The sequence below is a fragment of the Excalfactoria chinensis genome, chromosome 31, assembly GCF_039878825.1.
Source record: "Excalfactoria chinensis isolate bCotChi1 chromosome 31, bCotChi1.hap2, whole genome shotgun sequence".
NCBI classification, from domain to species: domain Eukaryota; kingdom Metazoa; phylum Chordata; class Aves; order Galliformes; family Phasianidae; genus Excalfactoria; species Excalfactoria chinensis.
The window spans coordinates 1,096,203-1,120,133 of NC_092855.1; the positions used below are offsets into that span (position 1 = coordinate 1,096,203).

The 23,931-nt window shown below is 49.6% G+C and overlaps 1 protein-coding gene across 3 annotated transcripts; it reads left to right on the forward strand.

Moving 5' to 3' along the window:
* Positions 1-1,791: 1,791 nt before the first annotated feature.
* PLEKHO1 (pleckstrin homology domain containing O1) lies at positions 1,792-14,417 on the forward strand. 3 transcript variants are annotated; one of them, XM_072358433.1, is made up of 7 exons: positions 1,801-2,063; positions 2,738-2,884; positions 7,264-7,404; positions 8,362-8,466; positions 9,511-9,612; positions 9,854-10,599; positions 12,556-14,417. In XM_072358433.1, exons 1-6 carry the CDS (start codon positions 2,037-2,039, stop codon positions 10,595-10,597), a joined length of 1,266 nt encoding a protein of 421 aa, XP_072214534.1. In that variant the 5' UTR covers positions 1,801-2,036; the 3' UTR covers positions 10,598-10,599; positions 12,556-14,417. The 3 variants fall into 3 exon arrangements, with proteins under 3 accessions (XP_072214533.1, XP_072214534.1, XP_072214535.1); XM_072358432.1 differs by having other exon boundaries at positions 1,792-2,063; positions 9,854-14,417; XM_072358434.1 differs by having other exon boundaries at positions 1,823-2,063; positions 2,747-2,884; positions 9,854-14,417.
* The last annotated feature ends 9,514 nt before the right edge of the window (positions 14,418-23,931 follow it).

Here is a 23,931-nt window from a genome sequence, read left to right on the forward strand (position 1 = left end):
TGGCGAGGAGCCATGGCCCCGTAGGGAGAACAGCTCCTCCTCGCTGAGACCCTTTCAGACAGTAGTGCTGTAATTATCTTCAGAGACAAGGAAAAACACATGCCCTAATTAAACTCAATTCATCTCCTAAGCAGCAGTTTCACACTTGATATCCAGAGGCAAAATGATCCCGGGGATGTGGGGAGTGTTAAATACATAAATAAGCTGAGACTGTTTGTTGTGCTGCTTTTGCAGTAGGAAGATATTTTGGTATTTATTATTGAATCAACACATCATAGAGGAGCAGAGCAGCAGCATCAGGGCTGAGTGGAGCAAATGGGGCATTTGAGAACAGCAAGGACAGAAACACAAATTGAGACCTTGACCCCAGCACAGAGGTTGCACTACAGAACCAATCATCTTCATTTTACAATGCTGTCACTGAGAACTTCTGCTGCTGCTGCTGTGTCTCCTGCACCCAAAGGCTGCTCCCATCTCAGAGCCACACGTGTTTTCCTGTGGGGATGTCTGTGAGGCACTCCTGATGTATCCTGCAGGTGCTGCACCGCATGCACCACTGCTGACAGTGCAAACAGGAAAACAAACCATCCCAACACACAGACAGCACAGAGGCTGTTAAACTATGGGTCAAGTTCATTAGCAGCTAATAAAAGACTCCATTCTTCCATAAGCCATTATGGTATGTGAGATGCACTGACTTCATTGGGGCTGTATGCATGTGTCCTCGGGCACGAGGCCACATCGACCAGGAGCACGACTCACCAGGATGGGGACAAGGAAGGGGACGAGGACATGCCAGGGGGCTGTCACCATGCAGGAGCTCTCTGTCCATGTCCCAGCCTGCAGACACACAGCAACCACCCGTCCCTGCCCATTTCATGCACGGTAGCAGGAGCTGGCCTCCCTCCTATCTCCCTTCTGTGCGAGCTGTTGATGTTTCCAGCTCTGAATCACTGCTCACATCCCATCCCAGCGTGAGTCACCATCGCGTGCTGGAGCAGCCAGCTGCACCCCTGGACTTTTCCAAAGCAGGCAAGGATTTTTGGAAGCATCCTGAGGATTTCTGGGAGCATCCCAGGATTTTGGCTTGAGCTCAGTTCCTTCTCCTTGCACTGAGTGTGATGTCAAATGCTTTTAGTTGTTTTGTTTTGTTTTGTTTTGTTTCAAATCCCCTTTCACACCACTGGGATGCACTGAAGGGATGCTCTGGAACTGGTGGAAAGTCTCCTTCTCTGCAAAGATGCAAACCCACCTGGATGCTTTCCTGTGCAACCTGCTGTAGGGAACCTGCAGCAGCATCCTCTGTGCATTCATCTGTCGCCATAAGCACCCAAGGGATCGATTGATCAGCAGTGATCAACCCATTTATCTTATCTACCTCCTCCTAACGGGGCTTTTTCTCTATTACTGGATTTTGTTGTTGTTTTTCACACATCTCTCTCTCTAAACCCATTGGTGTTCCCACACCGAGAGTTCTGGACCCGCTCAAATACGGTGGAGGAGAACAAACAACATTTTTTTTCCTGCTCAGTGCTGGGCATGGACCTTCCTCCCCACCCTCCCTTCTTCTCCCCGTATTTCCAAATCCTCAGCCACCTTGAACCCTTCGTGTGCCATCGGGCCGCCTCCCCCGGCCGGGGAAGTTTGGCAGCAGCATCAGCTGGGGCTGGGACGCGGCACCTCGCTGCCCCACATCCAGACACAGACAGTGAGTCAGAAACAAAGAAGAAAACCCTCGTGGGCTGCGATTCGCCTCTTCTGGTGAACTCCAGACGTCATACGCACGCGGCTATAGATGGAGCTCGGGAGCCCAGGCCAGCCCAGTGCGAGCCCACGAGAGCTCCGCGATGGTGGCGGCGGTGGGGGACGCAGTGGCTGCGTGGCCAAGGACGCGTCACCGGGGCCGGCTGTAACGGGAGAGCGCCCGTGAGCCACAAAGGGCGAGGGCCGAGCGGAAGGGCCCCGTTCTCTCCCCGGGAGGAGCCCCTCGGAGCCCTCCCAGCCCTTCGCCCTCCAGCTCAGCACCGCGAGGAACGATGAAAAAGAATAATTCAGCCAAACGGGTGAGTGGGGTCGCTTCCGCTCAGGGGCAGGGTGGGCTGAGGGGCTCCGGGTGCTGTGGGGAGGGGGCTCTGCTGCTTTCCAGTTGTGCCTAACAAGCAGGAAAAAAACCCACACAGCAAAACACAGGCCGGCGCCCACCCGCAGCCTCCCCGTCCCCTGGATCCAACAGCAGATGCGATGCGCAGAGCTTTGCTTTCTGATCGCAAGGAAAGGACCAAACGCAGCGGCACCATCTCTCCGCTGCCGCCTCGGCTCTGTGCCGCGTGCCACAGATCCTGCCTGCGCCCGTGGGGTTAATTAACCTTAAGTGCGAGCCCCGGCGTGGATGTCGCCCTTGGGATTAATTGCCGATAAAACGCTCCGAAATGCCATTTCCACTGCGGCAGGAAAAAATCCGCTAGGTGAAATCCTCCCCTGTTCCTCATTGCATGTTGTGCAAAGCGAATGCAGCCCAGCAGCCGTTCTTATATAACGCACGGTGTTCGCTCCCTGCCCCCGTGCTCCCGTTGTTGCCCCATGGTTGCAGCCCCACGTCCGTGCAAAGCTGACGGAGCGCAGTTCGGCGTGCAAAGGGGGAAAGGGAAGGGAAGCGAAGGAGAGGGGGGAGAACGGGATTTGGGAAGCGCGAATAACACCGTTTTCCCCCATTTTCTTTCCTTTCCCTTTGTGTTAGGGGCATCAGGATGGAAACCAGCAATCTGTGCAGCCCGAGAAGGTTGGCTGGGTGCGGAAATTCTGCGGGAAAGGCATTTTTAGGGAAATCTGGAAAAACCGTTATGTGGTATTGAAGGGAGATCAGCTTTACATCTCGGAGAAGGAGGTAGGCTCGGTGTCGTTTTCCTCTCCCTTCCCCCCTTTCCTCCCTTTGCATATGAAACGCGCGTTGAGCCCCGGCCTCCCCCCACCAGCACTGGGTGTGGGGAGGGGGCAGGGACCGGCTCGCCAGCCGGGGTTCGCCAGCCCCTTGTGCTCCCATGGCTTCAGTCCCCGTCCCCAGTAAAGCAGGGAAATCCAGGCACCCCCTGAAATCGTGCCCCAGCCGCTGACGGGCCGCATGTAGGGTTTCTATGGGATTTAACGGGATGTGACTCACAGCAGCACCCTGGCTGTCCTCACACAGCCGTTCCTCCTCCTTTTCTTGGGATGCATCCATCAGAAAAGGACCCCCAAGTGGGAGCACTTCTCCCTCCAGCCTTCCATAAGAGATGAGTTGTGCCCCAACAGGGCATGGGGCTGCTGGAGACAGGATGGGGACATTGGGCTAAAAGTGACTCGTTTGGGTTTTGGTGGGTCCCTTCCAGTGGCACCACGGGGCTGGGGGGCTGCTCAGAGCTGTGCCTGGCCCAACTTCATCCATTAAGATTTGAAGAGAGAGAGTGATTCTGAGTGTAATTTAATTTAGAGTCTAATTGAAGAGCAAGGGGATCAAGGGCTGTCGGCACTGGAATACCTGAAAAGCATCTGGGAAGCCCCAGCGGTTCTCAGCCATGTGCTGGCATGGCACAGCTCACCCCTGGTGATCCTGTTGAGGCTTGGGAAATCGAGGCTAAGCCACAGTAGACTGGAGGCTGCAGGCAGCCCAACCTGCGGTGAACCTGTAAGGAGGCGACTGTGACCAAGTACCGGTGATGGTGGAGGTGCTGTCCCAGTTGGAACTGGTAGAAGGGCCCAGGAGAAACTGGGCTACACATACTGGCTGTAGGGGCAGATGTAGGGGCTGTGGGACGTGGAACAGAGTCAACAGAGTCTGTCGTGCTGGTTGGAAAAGGCATGAAGGGCAGGACCGGAGCAGGGACACTGCAGTCACTGCCCCATCCCAGGGAGCTGCCCTGTTCTTGGGGCAGCTGGGCATGCAGGAGGCGTAAATACAGGGATCTGTGGCAGTGGCCACGTGATGAAAAAAGATGTTTGCCCGTCTACCTGCGTCTCTTGGGAGCTGCCTGACCAAAATCCGGGGCTCTGCGTCCCAAAGGGCCACCTGAGCAGCCATGGGGTACCAGTGCCCAGCACTTGGAGGTGTGCTGGGGAGCGTGCGTCTGTTTCTTTATGGGGAAAAACCTGACGTGTGTGCAGCTGAAGCAGCCCCGTGGCTCTGTGCTGTGCATATGTGTGTGAAAGGCCATAAATAACATGCAGCAGTGACTGCCTATGTCTTTATATGGAAGAATCTGTGGCGGTGTAGAGATGTGGTTGCAGAGGTAACATCTGACTGCGTGCATGTGCACTGAAGTGACTCCATGTGCCTGTGGGAAGGGAGAAGCCGCCCGTGCCACAGCTTCCTGGGCTCCCCTGTGCAGAGCTGCTCTGGGCACCGGGCTGAATGGGAGAATATGTGTATGTGCACAGACAGAGCGTGTGTGTGTGTGTGTGTGTGTGTGTGTACGGATGGAGGGCACATCTGTGTGAGTTTGTGCATGGACAGAGGGCACATGTATGTGTCTGCATGGACTTGCATGGTGTGTGCATGTGTATGTCAGGTGTATAGACGGGCGGTTCTGGCGTGTGTGTGCAAGTAGAGGACACATGTCATATATGTGCAAAGACATGTATGGCTCTGTCAGCTGTGTGCGTGAGCAATTCGGGTGTATTGGCATGGACGGGTGTGCTGCGTGCATGGACTAATGGCACTCTGTGAACCCCCTGTGTTATTCAGCATTTGGTCACCAGCCAAAAAAAGCACACAGGGCAGAATGCGTGGGGTGAGCAGTGAACTGCTCCGTGCTGAGCAAAACCTCCTCAGTGTCAGTTTTGCATTCTTCCTCTTCTGCTCTCCTCCATGCTGGCTCCTTCCCCCCCCCCCGCGCATTTCTGGTGGTGGTTGTGATGCTCCAGGCCCAGCACTGGTGTTGCTTGGCTGACACACACAGCTGGGCTCCTGCTGCTTCCTGACAGGAAGCCCAGTGCTGTCCAGACAGCACGAACAACACTGTGAAAACGAGATATTAATGAGGAAACACTTCTCAGGGCTTCCTTAAGCCTCAGCTTGTTTGCTACCAACAGCGTCAGCTCAATTAGCACAAGAGCACTTGAAAAGTAGTCTGTTCTGCTCCTCGTCCGGTGCTGCACCAGTGAGCGATGCTCTGCAGGCCTGGAAGGGCTGTGTGTGTGTGTGTGCGTGTGTGTGTGTGTGTGTGTGTGTGTGTGCATGCAAGTCTGTGCATGGGCATGTGTGTATATGTGTATGTGCATGTGCATATACATGTGCATATGTCTGTGTATGCAGGTGTGTGCATGTGTGTGCATGTACATATATGTGCATGTTTGTGTGCCTGTGTGTATTTGTGTGTGTGCATCTGCATATGTGCATGTGTGCCTGTGTGCATATGGCCTTACACTGTTCTGTGGGAGGTTCAGGTTGAATAGTAGGAAGTGTTTCTTTGCTGGAAGGGCTGTGAAGCACTGGGGGTGCTGCCCAGGAGATAAGTAGAGCTGCAGTCCTGGGGGTACTGAAGAGATGTGCAGATGTGGTGGTTATGGACATAGTTTAGGGCTGGAAGTTCTTGTTTAATGGTCGCACTTGGTGGTCTTAGAGTGCATGGAAATGTCTGTTCCCTGCTGTGGGGTGGAACTGCTGAGGAAGTGAAACTTTGGTCCCAACCGGAGGGGAGCAGGCTGCCTGCTGCCGGCCCCAACACTGCTGTGCTCTGCTGCTCGGTCTGGTCTCTGGTTGCGCCTGGAGCCACGCGGTCACCTCTTGGGTGTCTGGTGGACACGTGACAGTTGGTGTCTTGTGATTTCCTGCAGCCTTCTGTGTGGGTTCGGAGCACCACGACTCAGTGAGGCACTGCTACAACAAATCCTCCAAACAAACCCAAAGGGGAAGCAAAAATGCTCCTCAGCATTCAGAGCTCCCCTGAAATGAATGTGTGCCCTGACCCCAAAACAGCAGTGTGGGGCTGAGCCTGCCCCTAATGGCAGCCCAACACCATCCCTGTAGTGCACGTGGATGTGGTTTGTGCCCATTTCTCTGAGGTTGCAGCATCTCTGTGCACACACGGCAGTTTGATGGAAAGATGCTCTGCACCTCATGCAAGGCCAGGGACAGCTGGAGGTGCTTGTCCTGCAGAATGGGTGCTCCCAGTGACAAGGCACCAGGCTCCCTGCAATCACAGCATGGGCTCAGTGTGTGAGATAGGAGGGCTGGGGAGTCCCACTGACCTACATCAGTGAACATCTGGAGTGAGGACTGCTCACAGCTGGGCTCAGGGGATCGACTCCTCCCACCCTGCAGACGGGCAGGGCTAAATTCATCCCAGATTCTTGGAAAGAGGTGGATTGCAGGATGGCACTGCAGCGAGAGGAAAGCTGATTAGAGATACCCAGGGAGGATACACAGATATACATGGTGTGCTGTTCATAAAAGCCTATACACAGATTTCTGCTTTGAGCAACAATTAGAGTTTGCTTCTGGGCTTTGGGGCTGCACCCTGTGTTTGGGGACAGCTTGGGGACTGATGGATGGAACGACAGCCACTGAGCACGGCCATATGTCTCATCTCAGTTGGTTACAACATTTTTGCCAGCCTCATTGTTTGCACTGACTGAAAAATCACAGAACATTCCTTCCATGTCCCCCAAAACTAGGGGTGAAATACATAGCAAAAGAGATGGAGTCCCTCCAAGGAATCACCCACCACCCCAAACCAGCTGCCAGGCTCTAGCAATACTGCTGGGCCAAAAATAGGAAGTGCTAATCTCTGTCCCTCCAATGTCTGGAGTGCTGTCCCAGCAAAGCAATGAGTGCTGGTGGGGCTGCCTCGTGCACTGAGCAGGTGGAGGTCCTCCCTGCAGGCAGTTCCTGTCCTCGCTGCTGGCACCAGTCCTGCTCTGTGTGGGGATGCACAGACACAGGGACAGCCCAACCTCCCCTTCGGAGGTGGCAGAGGTGGTTTGGTGACTTGCTGGGGGTCACAATAGAATTCTGTTGAACAGCAGGAATCAACCTTGGGGACACAGTTTTCATTATCCTTCTAAATACAACCTTCATCCTCAGAAAGGCAAAGCTATCACACAGAAAAGCTCTATTGCTCCCCCAAACCCAGGCAAAGCACCACCAAATAGTGCTGCCCCTGTATGTATGCCCTACATGGACGACTTGCATGTCGCAGCACTTGCTCTGGGTGTGCATCCAGGCACCCGCACCATTTGCACCTGCACCAGCTGACACCCACACAGTTCTCATTTCTTGTTATTTTGCAGGTAAAAGATGAAAAAAACGTTCAGGAAGCGTTCGACCTGAGTGATTATGAGAAGTGCGAAGAGCTCAGAAAGTCCAAAAGCAGAAGCAAAAAGAACCACAGCAAATTTACCCTAGCTCACTCCAGGCAGCCTGGGAACATGGTAGGCAAGCACTCAGAAAGCCATTAGCCCCAGTTTGTTGCAGGTTCTGGGGGTGGCACCGGGCAGCACAAGTTGTGTAGGAGTACAGAGTGAGCTCCTGGTTTAACACACCCCAGTCCTCATCTGGGAACTGGTAGCAGCAGTGAGAGCTGCAAAGAGGAGCGGGGTCCCTGCTTCTATAGGTCTTCTATGCCCTGTGACTGTGGCTGAGCATGAGGCTCCAGGTACAAGCACTGACTTTGGGAAAGCAGAGATCAGGACATCTGCCACGAGATAGGACAGAGCTGTTCACACCCAACAGCTGCTGTTCTGCTGACTGCACTCCTTTATTCCTGGGGGGCCGAGGAAGGCAGGGATGCTGATGCTGCATGCCTGGATTTGGGCAAAGAACCGCAGGGAATTTTTTCCAAGAGCACTGGAAAGCAAAATGGTGCCCAAGTGGGGCCCAGCTGTCAGGATGCAGGAGCCCCAGTGGTCTCAGCTCCTCACAGACAGAGGCAGTCTCCATTCCACACCGTCTCAGGCACAAATGCACCCACCCACAGCCGTACACGTGCTCTGGGTTTTGCAGTCCTTGTGCTGGCTATTCCTGTGCAGTGGGCTTGTCCACCTCATGCTTTACTAAAGATTGTATAACAGTGTGCTGTGCAGAAAGAAAGGAGAAGGGGAAAATGGAAAGTAGCCACACTGTCCTCAAACACCTTCAGCAGTGGAGACAATCAAACCAAAGGGTTGGAAGCCAAAACTCATTTTTGCTGAAGATCCAGCTTATAAAACTAAGGAAGCGGATCCCCTATAGAAGCCAAAATTGCTCAGCCCTCAGAATGCACCTCAAATCGGAGGTGGCAGCTGATATAGGTGGCACAGAGCAGGCAGCAGCATGGGGTGGCTGCATTGTCTTGGGTGAGGGGCAGCATCTGCACAGTGTGAGCACTGACCTCAGTTCCCTCCTTTTAGGCACCAAATCTCATCTTCCTGGCTGTGAGTCCAGAAGAGAAAGAGTCCTGGATTAATGCCCTCAACTCCGCCATCACTCGTGCTAAGAACCGCATCTTAGATGAGGTGAGCAGGGCACCGGGCCTGGCCTTTAATCCTGGATGAAGCTTTCAGATCACTGCAGCCCCAGACCCCTTTAGGGTGGGCTCTTTGGACCCCTGGGCCAATTTGAACCCCCAGACCTGAATTAATGATTGAGAACTGCTGGCATATCCAGTGCTGCCTTGCGGAGAAGTGGCACCATGCTGGGAGCAGAGCAAGCCTCCTGGTTTAACATACCCAAATCTCCAGCTTCCCATGGCTTTGGGGGGTTTCCTTCTGTCCTTGGGGCTCAGCATGTTGTGTGCTCAGGTTTGAAAAGGAGCTTTAAGCTTTGGAACTGAATTAAGGAATTAGCTGAAAACCAAAATAGCCCTGTGCTATTTTCAGCCTAATGGCACGGCACCATCTGTCACCCCAGCCCAGCCCATCCTCATCCCTCCCAGCCCTCCTCTCTGCTGCCAGAGCTGCACTTTGGAAGTGTTGCAACATTTCACTGCTGTCTTGCATTCGTGCTTCACACCAGCTATTTTAGATCTCAGATCCATCTCCTGCACACTCAGCTTGTTGCAATACAGGCAGCCCAGTGCTCTTGGTTCTTGTGGACAGCAACACAAATTCCTGCAGGCAAAACTGAGGGCATGGCACAGGGAGAGCTTTACAGCAGAAAGCAGCTCAGCAAAACAATGGGATGGATTGCTTGGAGGAGAAATAGGAGAAGAAAATGTTCACAAATAGATCCAACAGGTGATAATCAGGAATGACTCCAACAGATCCAAAGGGATGGAGCAGGGAGCTCTGATGTGGGTTGAGGCCCCGCACCCCAGTGCAGGTCTCCTTGTGAAGCATCACGCTGCATGCATCCCGCGGACCCCAAACCCACGGGCTGAAATACTGTCAAACTGCAAACTAAATCTGAGTGTGGGATGTGGTCTTTGCAAGCCAGGATTCTACCCAGCAGCCTACAGGGGAAGAGCCTGGCCCATTGGGGTGTGGAGAAGCTCTGCCTATGGCCAGGTCACAGGAAAAGGAATCCTGGGGTGACAAGTTACACTTTTGTCACCCCTTCAGGTCACTGTTGAAGAGGACAGCTACCTCGCCCACCCAACACGGGACAGAGCAAAAATCCAGCACTCCAGACGCCCTCCGACACGGGGACACCTGATGGCTGTGGTATGTATGTCAAACTCCAGGCTCTGTTTGGGTAAAAGTTCCTTTATCTGCTTCATGTGTCAGGAGATCAGGATGACCCAGTGCTTGAGCTCTGGCCATATCCTAAGAACCAGGGCTCACCTGGGCTGTCAGACCTAGATCTTTGTTCTTGTGCTGTGCTTATTTCTAGCCCAGATTTCCACCCAGGTGATGCACGTCTCAGGTGTGAACCTGCTCCTAACGCAGCTCTTTGCCTCCCCAGGCATCTACCTCAACCTCTGACGGCATGCTGACTCTTGACCTGATCCAGGAGGAGGATGCCTCGCCAGAGGAGCACGGCACCTGCGAGGAGAACTTCCGTGTGGACCTGGACAAGTCGGTGGCACAGCTGGCAGCTGGACGGCGCCGCTCGGATTCAGAGAACATCAAAGCATCGGAGAAGGGCCGGACCGGCAGCCTGCCGCGACGCGAGGTCACCTCCAGGGACAAACCCGCACAGCGCAAAGACTCGTTGGACAAAGGGACCATGTACACCCCGCAGGTCCCCAAAAAGCTGTCGCACTCGGAAAAGAATAAATGTGCCTCCATGGAAGAGATCCTGTCGCGGCGGGACTCAGCGCACCGCGCGGTGCTGAGGAGGGGCCTCGAGGCTCACTGCACCACGGCGGAGCCGGAGCAGCTGTCCCGGCTGCAAGAACTGGTTGCACTGAAACTGGAAAAAACTCAGGAACTGCTGACGGAGGTGAAGGGCTATGGGGAAGGCAAGAGGAAGGTGAAGGACTGCACCACCAGCACCACCTCCTCCTCGTCCTCCTCCCAGTCGGACTGTGAGCGGATCCTGCAGGAATCGGAGCGGCTGCTGGGCGAAGCCTCCTCCACCTGGAGCCAGGCCCGGCGTGTGCTGCAGGAGGTCCGCGAGCTGCGGGACCTGTACCGGCAGATTGAGCTGCAGCAGGTGGACTGCAACCCCAAACAGAGCTCACAGTACAGGAAGAGCATGATGTGAAGGCAAGCCTGGGGACAGGGAAGCGGGAGGGCAGTGCCGGGGCTTTTTTATTATTATAATTACATACAGTGTTCAAATGAGTGAAAAGGTGCCTGTTATCCAAATTTGCTTCTCAGAGCTTCAGACCTTCCTTCCCTCCACCGCCCTTCGTGTCCCACTAAACCCACTGCAGTTCACACCTCTGGTTTTACGCGTGCCCTTTGCACCGCAGCCCCAGAAAGCACCATGTCCTCCCCTTGCCCTGCATGCCCCAAGCAGCCAAACACCACGCTGGGGACAGCACGAGCCCTGGCTTTGCCGCTCTAGATCTGAGCTGTCCCCTGCGTCGTAGCTCCTTTGCCAGGAGTCTTATCTTGCTCTCAGAAATAAACGACTAAAAGAACAAACAATACAAGTTTCCGTCCCAGCGATGCTTGCAAGTCCCCATGATCCACGAATTGCCTTGGAGGTGCTTGGGAGCTTGGACTGACCTCAGGTTTCTGCAGTGGTTCTTGGGGAGTGTTTCCAGCAGGAGGGCAGCAGGGATTCAACCCCAGCTCCAGCCTGCACCGCCGAACCCAACCTGGCAGCTCCATGTCTTCCGTTCTGTGCAAATAGAGGATGAAAGCCTTGATCCGATCTGTTTGGTGGGGTTGTTTTCAGGCTTTTTGTATTTTTTTTTTTCACTTGCATTTCTTTTTATTTTTCTTTTTCTTTCTTTTTTTTTTTTTTTTTTGGCCCCTTTGGGGAAATGGAAAGATCAGTGTTTCCTGCAGGCAGCAGAACACCAATGTGGTATCGTCCAGTTGTTACTTTTTTTTTAAGGAACGTAACTGCGTTGCCTACATTGCAAATAATCCGTGACAATATTAAAACCAACAGAGTTATTTCCTGGTTGCAGGTGGTGGTGTCTATTTTCTTTGAATGGTGGCTGCCCTGTTGGGTCAGCTGCACTACCCAGTGCTGTGCTGCAAGGAATGCAATTCTGTTTGCTTTCAATTGGCTCTCCCCCGACTTTCCCACTAGAATTAACCATAAAAGGGCTGCCATTGGCAGCAGGTTGCTGAAGACCTCATTAAGCACAAACTTCCAGCCTGCCCCTTTCACCACGCCTGGCTCTGGTGCAGCTCTTTGCCCACTTTAAGGAACAGTGTTGAAGGAGCGGCTCTGATTTGCTCAAGCCGGGAACACATTTCACCCTCCCAGCTCTTCTTTTATATTTTTTCTTTACTTTTTCTACCTGTCTGGGTGCACCAGAGGAAAAAACATAATCCCTGGAGGAGATTAAGAGAGAATGTGTGTGAGCCGCTCTGATAAAACCCTTCCCAGTCAGCTCTTTGATCACGAGAACAAGAAAAAGATGCAAATTCCAGGTGTGACACTCAGCATTAAAATTAGCCACGATTTCACAATAGTCTGAAAACCTGGAGGTCTGAATTGTGCTCCGCTGGGACTTGTCCGGCCCCCAGGTGTTGGGCACCGGGCTGATGTCACTGTGGAATACACCTGGTATGTGAGCGTGGAAATACACCTGGTTCTGAGTGTGCGGGGATCAATGAATGCTCCCAGGTGGTTCTTAAACAGCGAGAATAAAATTGGGCTGGTAATCAGGGTCAGAGCAGGGACTGGCCGCTGGGCAGTCATCACTGTTGAGCAGGGTCTTAGGAAGGTTCAGAATTTCCACAGCTGACTGGGAACTAGAGAACACCATTTCTGCAGGGCAGAACATACAGGGAGGAAACAAGTGTGCTCTTTACAACATATATATTTACAATACCTATGAAGCTATCCATAAATTAGCAACCCCTGGCTGTATACACTGAGCAAACAGAAACGACACAAAGCCTGGTGTCTTCCAACCCCCTTCAGCACTTCTGCTTTTTTCATGAACGGCATCAGGCAGAAATTTTTTAGGGAGACCATTTTTTACCATATGACTGAGATCACAGCTGAAGCGTTTCCCCATATTTTGTCCCTAGACAGCAGATGAGTGGCAGAGCCTACCTGGAAGCTGAGAGCTTTTGCATTTTGCTTTCATCCCTGTGGTGGCCACATCTGCAAGCAATGCTGTATTGCACGTTTAGGGGAATTGAAGGGAAAATTTGCAAGGGAACAAGGCAGAAAAATCCTCAGTTCTCTACTGGTGTGGAGCAGCATTGGAATCGCAAAGGAACTTATGGAAAGAAGCAAGAAAACCACCTGTCTGCTCCTCCTCCTCCTGCTGCTGTGTCTACCACCATTCCCTTTGCAGCTCAGCAGCTGCCGGACTCCAGAGCTATGTAAGACTTTTGCCAAATGCCCTTCCTTGAATCTGCATTTCCTTCTTTATGCACAGCTGCATTGTAATGAGGAAGCTGCCCTTGATCCAGCTGTGGAATGTTTGTAAACCAGCTTGCATCTACTTACTGTCTTTTGCAATACAAAACAGCTTTCCTTGACTCTGTTGTAGGGAAATATTTCCCAGTTCCCCTCTTCAATCTCTTGTCCCTCCAAAAATAAAATACAAAAGTCAGAAATCCCCCCTTAGGGAAACCTTCATCCCAGTTTGTATTTCTGGGGATTTCCCCTCACCTCCGCATCCAGGTCCTGATCGCAGATGTCCCCTTCCCAGCCCAGCTGCCCTTCACTATCCATCCACATTCCCCCTGCCCTGGCTGGGGATTAGCGCCCAGGGCCCTGCCCTAAATAAGCAGAAGTCTCAGAGGGCTGGGAGCTGCGTCTATCCAGGCTGCAAGAACCCGCAGTGAGCCAAAGGCGCAGGGAAGAACCAAGCAGGGACTTTGCAAAGCTGCCTCTCACTGCAGCTCACCCCATAACCAACTCTCAGCCTTCTGGCAAAGCAAAGGATCTCAGGGACTCAAGAGTTTTAGTTATTTGCTAGGAGGTTGGTTGGGTCTGAAAGCAGTGCAGACATTTGAAGGATGCCATGACACTTGCTGAAGAGCTTGGTGGGCTGTAGCAAGGCTACCCAAGATCAGTCTTCATGTCTACTTTGCAGCACGAGAAGAGAGCATTCTCTTCTTCCACTTTCCTGCATCCAGTACTCAAAGGGATCAAATACTGTGCAAATGAGGACAACAGATGGAAATCTGGCCCTTGCCATAATGAATCCTCACGCCTAACAAATCATATGGGTTCTTCCTCCATAGTCAGAGCAAAATACATTTCCACTAAATCCCAGAAGGGAATTTAAGGAACTGGGTCCCCATCTTCCCCAAGAGCATATCAGTGGTTTAGGAATGAAAATGCCTTTGTGGCAGGGTGGTCAGGACAGGATTTCTTTTTCCTGCCATTAGTCATTTCCCTGACCAAAACTGGTATCTCCACAGACTAAGCTATTACAGATGCTTAGCAGGGGATGGATGAATCACCTTCTGGAGGTACTGATTTCTTTCCTTTAACTGTATGCAAGCCCAGACAGAGAAAGCTGAAGGAGCCGATTCCCACCTGTAAGCAAGATGCTATGTCGTGTCTTTAACTCCACGGAAAGCCTTGGTTTCCACATATATTGTACAAAGGGGCTTTGAAGGTGCTATTTTTTTGCTGCAACTGCTCAGTGGAATATTTACAAACAAGATACTGATTTTGTTGTTGCTTGATCTACTCTTTTCCTCTTTGAATTGTATTTCAGTTTCTCTTTTCTTCTTGAAAAGGGGATTCAGGAGGGGGGAGCGGAACGGGTTGTTTCAGAAAACAACTGCACTGATTTTTATGTAAAAGGAACCTTCCATATGTACGGACTCCGGGACACTGTTCCAGTCTGTTGCAGCTCTGTTTACTTTGGTTGATTTTAAGGCTGTGATGAAAAGAATTTTTTAAATTAAAGGAAAAAAAAATAAAATAAATCGTCTTTCTTAATGTTTTTTGCATAACTAGAATTAAGTAATGTTTCCAGGGCTAATATCAAGCACTTTTTCATGCTGATGAATGGCATATATTAAATAGAGAATGATAGCATGGAGCTGCTGGGGTGGCCCAGAGGAGGCTGTGGGGATGCTCCACGAACATGCAGCTCATTGCACACACTGCAACCAGTGAGCTCAAGGCATGGATGTTGTGCAGCTCCTTGCATTACATAGCTCCCTCCTACATGTCCTTTAAATATCCAGTAACACTCTGCAGTATGAAAAGGCGATGTTTTGTTGCTTTTACTGCTTCCAGATCCCAATATCTGCTCTCACACAGAGCACAGGTTTCACGTCCCAGAGGCATCCAGAGCTAGGAATCCATCCTTTTGAGCAAGGAATTACAGCTCTTTGGTGGCTCAGTGTGGTCTCACCCACCTTAATTTGCGCATTCCCACACTTTTGCCCTCCAGTTTCCTTCACCTTTGGGAAGGCAATCCTGGAGATGCTGAAATATTCTATGGCTCCATGTCATCATATTTCCCCCCAAATCCTTCAGTGCAGACTCGCTGCCCTTTCCCTTCTCAGCTTCATTTTTTCCTTATTTCCCAGGATTCTGCGAGGATCCCGGTTTTATGCACCTCCTTCCTAAAATCAGAAAACAAAGCGGTTCCGCTCTTCTCATGAAATAGCACATATACATGCACGTATTCCTGAGTGAGTCAGGAACAGGAGGCACTGAGATGCCCAATGGAGGCTGCAGAAGGAGGTGGATTGGTGAGCTGGGAAGCCTGCCTCCTGCCTTCACATGTTTGTTTTCAGGAACTGGAGCGCGTGGAGCAAATGATGCAGCCAGCGCTCAGCATGGAGCAATCAGCACTAAGAAATGCTTCCGGCCCACTGGGGTGAAAGCAAGCTCCAGGAGAGCTGTTGTTTAAATTCTTGAAACAGCTCTTTCCAGAATCTCCTCTGTCAGAAAATGGAGCCGTTCTGTGGGTTTTATATTTTATTTTTCTATTTTCTAGTTCTTTTCCTCTGTATAAATTCCACGAATGTTTGGGAAAGGTCAGAGAAGTTGGAGTTCAAAGTGCTGGAGACCAGATCACTGTGACACCGGTGCCTTGGGAGTTATGCATATAAATGGATATTGCTCTTTCCAAAAGCAGCCACATAGTTCTGGAAATCCCTCCCCACAGGCTGATAGAAAGAATTATTTTAGAGCTGTGTGATTTGAATTACAGAGTTCATACACTCACGATGGGCAGACAGAGGGCATTGTTCAGAGCTGCAAGAACTGGTGGCTTTACAGTGTGATACTGAACAATATGCAAAGGACTGACATTAATTGGAACTACTCAGCAGAGATGTGGACATAATTATTTAAAGGACTAACTTGCAACAGATGGACTTAGTCATAGCGAACACATAGCATAGCTATCTAAATAGCAAAAACGCAAATGCCCTAGAAGGGAATTAGCATTCTGAAGGATGCCTTTGGCTGTTGGGTGGCAGGATGTTTCTTTTCATCTAAGGAGAGCCTAAAGAGTGTTATCTTCAACATTTCTTCTCTAAAATCTATTCACTCTGTGCATGCCAAGATCAGCAGCCTAAGAGAGCCAGCAACAGGTCTGGATTTAGGTTGTATATGAGAAAAAATTTCTTCTCCAAAAGAGTGGTGATGCTTTGGAGCAGGCTGATGGGGGAGGTGGGGAAAGACCTTCCCTGGAGGTGTTCAAGAACAGTGGAGATGTCCCACTTGGGGACATGGATAATGGGCACGGATGGTGGGTTGATGGTTGGGCAAGAGGATCATAGTGGCCTTTCCAACCTTAATGATTCTGTGATTCACTGGGAGATAACCAGTTTGATGGCAATGATGGGTGCTGTGAGCGACAGCCATGGGACAGAGACTTGCCTTGGGAGCCCTTGTGGGGTGATAGATGCAGTGGGAACTCATCATTTTAGCTAGGACTTAACCAATACTATCAAAAGAAGATTTATTTTAAAAAATATTTTTCTGTGCTTCTCATTAACCCAAGAACAATCCTGGGGATGCCCCAGGGGCTGGGTCTCATCACTGTTTGTGCTGCAACACAAGCAAGTCCCCTGATTCCTGCAGAACAGCCTCCCACTTCTGCTTTTCCCTCCAGCCCACAGGCTGCTATATTTAATCTCAGAGCTGTCTACCTTTTTTACAGACCAATCTGGGCGTCATGCTTCCCAGAAATCATGAGGTGGCAATCAAAATCATGAAGGTTCTTGTAAAACCATGGTTTGACTGCCTGCTCTCTGCTACTTGCTTACTGAGCATCTATAGGTCACAGGGTTAATTTGAAAGGTTTTATCTGCTGAAAAGAAAGCAAAACGGTGAAGTTCTGCAAACAAGAAGCCTGTCTTTATCTTACAGGCTCATAAAAATAAATTTGGCCTCTGTCTGTCAAATGCATCATTATAAAATCAGTTTATCTCCTTGTTCAAGAAAGGTAAGCAAAATTGCCCTCTGCCATCTGCTTCCTCCCCACTTTCAATGAAAAGTTAACCTACCGGGTAGTCAACAGGAGCAAAATCACAGAAAAATGTGACTGTTATTGGGGAAATAGTGGTTTGCAGCAGCAGCCTCCTCATATTATGTAATAGGAAGGCTGATTTCTCAAGAAGTTTGTTTTTTTAACAGATCTGTCATCAAATCCAGGTTGCTTATCGATCCCTGCACAGACTGCAGTCACCTCTGTCTTCCCTTGGTTTCTGCTGTCTTGGTTGCTTCCACTGTCACATCTCTGTGCCCACTGGCCTGTCCCTCTTGTTTTGTTGGCCTCTGTAACTATAACTTCTCACTTTTCTTACGAAAGTCTTATTTTCTTGTTTTCCTTTTAGTCAAGGACAGTGTTCTCTCCTGTTGTTTGTGGGTGGTTCTATGACATTTGTCATCTGGAATCTGATTCACAGAAATAAAGAACTCATTAGAGCAGATCCAGGTGCCTGTACATTCCTCTGGGCCCCAAATTGCAGTATAATGTCTAGTAGGCAGAATTCTGCCTGCGGGGAAGGACAATCCTGACTATGCATATGTGCTCAAATGGTTTCTGACCCAATGGGAGACCTGTGATGACCACTGGCTACCTGCCACAAAGCCAAAGAGAGGCTGTGGAACAGCAGGAGGTTCTTTCGCACCCAAACCATTCTATAATTGTACGATTCCAGTTTTGTGATTCTGCAATAATACACTCATGTCTTCCAGCTGATCCTACATCCATGCGTTTAATGTTCATTGTAACAAGTGCCATGTTCTTTTGCACTAGCCATGAGCTCTTTTGCACGAGCAATGATGGTTAGACTGGATTATCATAAAGATCTTTTCCAACTTTAGTGGTTCTATGATTTTATGGTCTTCAGCCCCAGGACTTGGGCAGCTTTGAGGTATGAAATAATAGGATCACGGTTACCCTCCAGTGTAAAAACGCAATTCGGTAACCATGAGTTTTTTAAAATAGAAAAATTGCATTTTGTAAAACTTAATTTGTTTTTTACCCTTGTGGTTCCCTTCTAACTCAAGATGTTCTGATTCTGTGATTCTGTGAGGAGGAGGAGAGGGGGACTGGCATTTTTAACCCAGAATTGCTGTGCAAGTGCTGACTTTGGCAGTTCCTCAGAGCGTGACTCGGGATGAATCACCTCATCCTGTGTGCCACTTACCCCCATGCGAAGGGCAGCAAGAGATCTCTGTTCTCCAAATAGGATGAAGCTGCTCTGCCCTCGTGATTCTCTGCAGGCAATCTGTGTCATCCTATGCTCAATGACAGCAGCTCTGGTGTCAAGGAAGCTGATGCCTATATACAGGAAGGGACACATTATTAACTAAACAACACAATTGTAGGGAACCATTCTCTAACACTAAACATTTAAAGAGGAAAAAACCCTAAAGGTGACAATTTAGATCGAGAGAGCAGAGGGACGTTCTTCAGATCAGAACAGACCAGGTGCTTGCTACAGGGTAGAGCAATAAGGGTGCCAGATAGGAGGAACTGGATGCGAAGGATTGTGAACATATTTGCAGCCATCTGGCAGCCTCTAATTACCCAAATGATGAGGCTGCCTGAGCTCTCACCAAAATGTGGAGAGGGAGGGAAGGCAAGAGTCTGTTTGGGCAGAGGATCTCGAATGCTTCATGCTTTCAACGTATGTTTTTTGGAAATGTTTGATATCACTTACAAGATTATTTATATTATTGGAGATATACAAAAATGGTTCCAGAAGAACATGGGAAGGTTACTCCTGTATTTTTCCTTCTGGGTTTCTGAAAATCAAATCATAGAACAGAATAGGTGCTGCTTCCTGGGCACCAGCATCAAGAATGAACTGGGGAAGAATCAAGAAGGCTCAGTTTCTTCCTACCTTCCACTGATAACATTGTTAGAATTACCTGAAGCCTGTGATATTTGCAGTTGCTTGCATGCCACAAGCAATCAGATATCAAAGCGCCCTAAGCAATCTGGATTTTTCTTTCTCAAAAGCAGGACGAGCATGCCTTAGCTATAGCAGTGTTAATTACATTAAGCCGGGACAGTCGTTGCCATGGGCTCTAACTTCAGGCAGCTTCTGCTTCTGCTCCCTGAAATACAATTGCTGAGATGAACAAGCAATTTTAGCCGCTTGTAAACGTGCACTGCAGAAACGAGAATTAAATTGCTTTCCAGGGCACACAGATGAGGTATGAGCACTAATTTGACTTGACTCATTGTCTTGCATGCAGTTCATGGGAAGGTGAATGAAAAGTTGTGTTGCTCTGCCCTCTTATGATGGTACATTTCCAGCTGTTTGTGATTAGGCGTGTCCTGGCTGCAGCTCAGAGGCAGGCTTTTATGTTAAGATTCATGGCAGGCATATGGATTCTAAGTGACTACATTTAACAGTATTGATTTTAGGTATCGAGATGCACATTTTTGTATCACCCACTTGTTTCCTGGTTGGAAGGAGAAAAAGAAGGTGCCAAGAACCTCCCAGGTATGATAGGAAATGGTGCTGATGCTCAGACCACCTGCTACCTAGAACGACAGATTGATAGCTCAGCGTGTGGCACTTTCTGACACAGGCCAATAATTAACCTGGCTGCTTCTGTTGTATCAGAGGTATGTGCTGCCCCTTTTGATAAAGAGAAAAATGTTCTTTATTGCATTCAGTTATCATTCGTCTTTGAGCTTGGCATCCTCCTTCAGGCATCTGCTGCTGCTTCATGATCCAAAGTAACACACAGCTCAGTTACTAAGCATTATTTTTCTAATTCTGCTCACAGACCCCGGAGAGGAGAAGTGCCTCCTAGAAACCATCAATTCCTGAGCATAAGATTTGGTTATGTTATTTCAGCATGCGCATTCTGGCCCAGATTTTGAGCTGCAGCTGTGTTGTGCTGCAGGGACTGGCTCTTGCCTAATTTAGAGCAATGGCATGTTAGGGATCCGTACGTTTACTATGGTACAACATTAGTCCAGTCACAGCTCCATGTTACCAATAATTAGCAGCAGTAAGCTCAGAAAGAAGATGACAAGAAAGTGGCTATCCATGGGAGACTCCAGGGCAGATAAGAATACACCAGTGACTGGATTACAGCTGCTTTACGCAATTAGAGAAGCATAAGCTATAGGACCAGATCCTCCATTGCAACTTCTTGAGGTTATTCTAGCCCGAAGCATGTAATTAATTACTATTATTACTTGTGTATTTAGGAAATCAACCACTAAATTTAGTAAATGCAATAGGATTTGAAGTGTGTTGTATTGGGTGGACTGTTATTATAAACAAACTGTAAGCAAACTGTGATAGGATCAGAATATTTTGGAAAGAATGAATGAAAACAAACCCCAAAACCACAAGTCCTGGGTACGAGACCAATTCCCATGTAACCAGACTGACATGAGCAGACAGCATGAGACTGACAACTAAATCTTTTGGACAAACTATTTGGAAGTGTAAATGAAGAGAAGGCAAACGTTCCTTCTCTCTCTCTCTCTTTTTTTTCCCTAAGATGTGGAGTACGAATTTCACAAAGCTGACGCATACCAGACAATGTCACACAAGATCCTGCAGTCTGCTGCATGAATGAGGTCTTTCAGGCCCCGCACACTGCCCTGTTTGTTCCCCAGGCTGTACTTTCTGGTCACTAACACTCAGCTGGCAAGAGCAGAGGATGCTGCACCAAGTGCCATTTGTCTGTCAGCTCAAAGAAAGTGGAACTCTCCTTCCAGCTGTTCTTTTCAGCACTTCCTACTACACGCTGTAGATGAAGACGCACAATACTCTGCAAAATTAACCCCCCCAGAGGTTGATGAGCTCAGTCGTCAGGGTCAGCTCCAACTAGTTCCGACTTCCAGAATTCATCCCACCTAGTCTGTGTACTCTGAAAACTTTCCTCACCCTGAGCAAATGTTCCTAACTGAATCAAGCAGAAATGAACATGTTTAGGACACAGTCTTCTGCCACAGCTCCATAACAAAGGGGAAAATAACTACTTGTTATGTGTAACTTCTGGCTGTCACAAAGACGGGGATTATTGACGAGCTACTGGAGCAAGTACAAATGTTGAGTATCAAACCAAATCATTTATTAGATTCTCAAGTATAACTGTTGACAGAAATGTGTGCTATTTATTTCGATGCATTTTCATGCTTAGAATAACAATTTTGATTAAATGAATGCGCCTAAAGAGTCCAGAGCGCACCAAAATATGTCATTTTTAGACGTTATCTCGTCTCCTTCACAGGCTGCTCGACCTGCGATCCTCCCGAAACACGGAGCTCTGCCGGCCGTTGCAGCGTGGATGCTGCCCTCTAGCGCTCACTACTCCAAGGGCCAGATCCTGCCTGCGAGGCCTGCAGACCTTCCGTGTTCCGTGAAGGATCGCTGATAAATGCTGAAAGAAGTCTTTAAATACATCAGGGGATTTGCCATCATGGAACTGCTGTATTTATTGATGTATTTATGACACCTGCTTCCTCTTTCTTCACCACCCTTCCTATTAACTAAGCGTTAAGTGAGAAAATAAACCTGCTACTGCAGCAGCACGTAGATGCTCCCCGGGAGGTCAGAGCCTCGTTTCCCCGGCCCTGTACAGAGGTGTGAATGCGCTCATCAACAGAGAAAGCGATGCGTGTCAGAGCAGGAAAAGAACACAGCGCTGGCAGGGTCACCGTCCTGCCTGGTGCCGCTGCAGCCTGCAGGGCAGGCCCGGCTACCCGCACCACCACGACACTAATCCCGGCATCTGCCAGACGAGGTCGCTCCGGAGCAAGATACAGGAGATCGTCCCCTTCCACCGCCCCGCGTGCTTCCACGGAAGGACTTAGCAATCCTTATTCCAAGCGTCTCAGCATGAAGTTTGTTTCTGTCCTTCCAGAGCACGCAAGTAGGTATTTTATGATGGCCATGCGTTCCCCCAGGAGCATGATAGAATGTATTCGTGACACTGGCTTCTGATGGTGTGACGAGTAGAAGACAGGACGGTGTCTGATTTAGGAATTCCTAATATACAGCTCTTAAGTGTAGTTTTGAGTGGTTCTGACTTTGTCAGCTTAATTGCTGCTTTCCACCACTGCAATGATGCTGGATGTCGTCTGTGTATCTGCAAGCTTTCCAGTGGTACTCTGGTCAGAAGAGAATTTGTCCATGAGTAATTCCATCAAGATTGTGGGCAACCCATACTGAGATTAAAGATAGATGTCTAAGAGCACTACTCCTCTAAATACCGCTGTTAAGAAGTTTCCAGCATTCAGAGGCAGATTCAGGACGACTTAAGCAGGCTCTTGGAATTTCAGGACATTTTTTATACCAGTAGAAATTCAGATTTACTGGAGAGAGGAAAAAGCAAACACTGGGGAGTTCTCAAAGTTGCAAAGAAAGCTTTTAAAAGACCTGCAGTAAAAGACATGCAGCAAGAATTTCCAAACGTAAACGGTTGTCTCAGTGGGTGGTTCTTATTGCTATCTTCATGGTTCCTCACTTTGTTCTAGGAAATATTTTTGCTTTGCAATAGAATGATGTTCCTGGAATTTCCTTTGTAGTGAAAATGTTTAACCTTAATGCAGAAATTATGCAGAAGTTTAAGCCTACAGCTATTCAGAAACCCAGAGCAGAGATACATTAATATTCCTTCCCCCTCTATTCCTTCTCATTCTTACAAAGGCACAACTAGTCTGCTCAGATCTGTGATTTGAATAAGGAGTAACTCTAGATGTCTGCAAAAAAAGAGAGGCTCTCTCAGGGAAAGCCTCTTATTAATCTTATTAAACATGTTGATGTCGGAGATTTCAGTAACAGCCAACCCTACTACCCCTAACAATATGCATCAGTTGAGATGGAAATACCCCTCATTATAGCATAAAATACTTTAATCTTGCAAAGTCTGTGCTTCAAAGAAAGCAAGCCCTCAACACGTGCATTTGTCTTTAGCAGCAAAAGCTCTAAGTATTTCCAGAGGTGCAGTCTCAGACTGCAGAGCTGCGTGAACCTCAGTGTTATTGCTTCTCACATCACTTGTGCACCTTCACAAGTTTTCTTTTAGTTGCTTTCCCATCCACCTTTACATGTCAACAGCGTACTCTACTCCCTAACCGTGCATGTGGGCGCTTATACAATCAGAGCTGTGGGCCGTTCCTTCTCCTAGGGGTGTCCTTGGTTCTCATGCTGTTTATCTTTCCCACAGCTGCTGCTCTGAGCAGTTTTTCCTGTATTCCCACACCATCCTTTCATAAGAGGCACTTTTTCAGAACACAGGATGGCTTAACCTGAAGGGATCGTTCCAGCCCATCCTTTCCAACCCTCAACCATGGGCTGGCTGCTCCCTCAGCCCAGGGCCACATCTATGGCGAGGGCCCTCTGAGGGGAGGCGGATGTTGGAAGAAACGCGGCCTGACAACATTTTAAAACGGGTTCGTGTTCAGCCGGTGCCCGTTAACTGCTGTGACATGGGAGGAACAACTGGGAGACAGTCAACAGAAGTGTGTTTCAGTGATACAGCCCCGTAATGCAGCCGGTTCACACGTGAAACGGTGCCATTTCAGCAGGATGAGCAGCACCAGCGGGCAGAACGCCGTTCTGTCCAAACAAACGGAAGCTCTTCTAGAAACCGGCACCTTTCGTCTCTTCTGGAGCTGAGCTGAAGGCGGTTTGTAAAGTTGAACTTTCCCCTGCAGGCTGGAACGAGGGTTTGATCACCAGGACCTGCAGCAAAGCCCGGCTGCACGCACCCTCCCCTCGCACAGCAGGTCGGGAGCGGTTCGTGTGCGTGTCTGGACTCGGAGATACACGTTGCTTTGCTCCACGGGTCAGAGCTCGCACAACGGACACGGCGGTCACCGCGCTACTCCACGCGGCCGCCCCTCACCACCAGGAACAGCGCGGCGTCCCCTCCAGGCCAGGCCGCGCTCGGGGCCGGGCAGGAAGTCGGAGGAACTGCGGCAAATCTCAGCCAATCAGCGGCGGGGTCGCGGCTCGGCCCCTGCGGCCCGGAGCCGGGGAACC

Bases quoted from the DNA above. Each gene is read 5' to 3' on its own strand.
- PLEKHO1 (XM_072358432.1), top strand. From the start codon at position 2,037: ATGAAAAAGAATAATTCAGCCAAACGG. The intron at 2,885-7,263 runs GTAGGCTCGGTG...GTTATTTTGCAG, and splicing joins TTTACATCTCGGAGAAGGAG to GTAAAAGATGAAAAAAACGT. The intron at 9,613-9,853 runs GTATGTATGTCA...TTGCCTCCCCAG, and splicing joins GGGGACACCTGATGGCTGTG to GCATCTACCTCAACCTCTGA.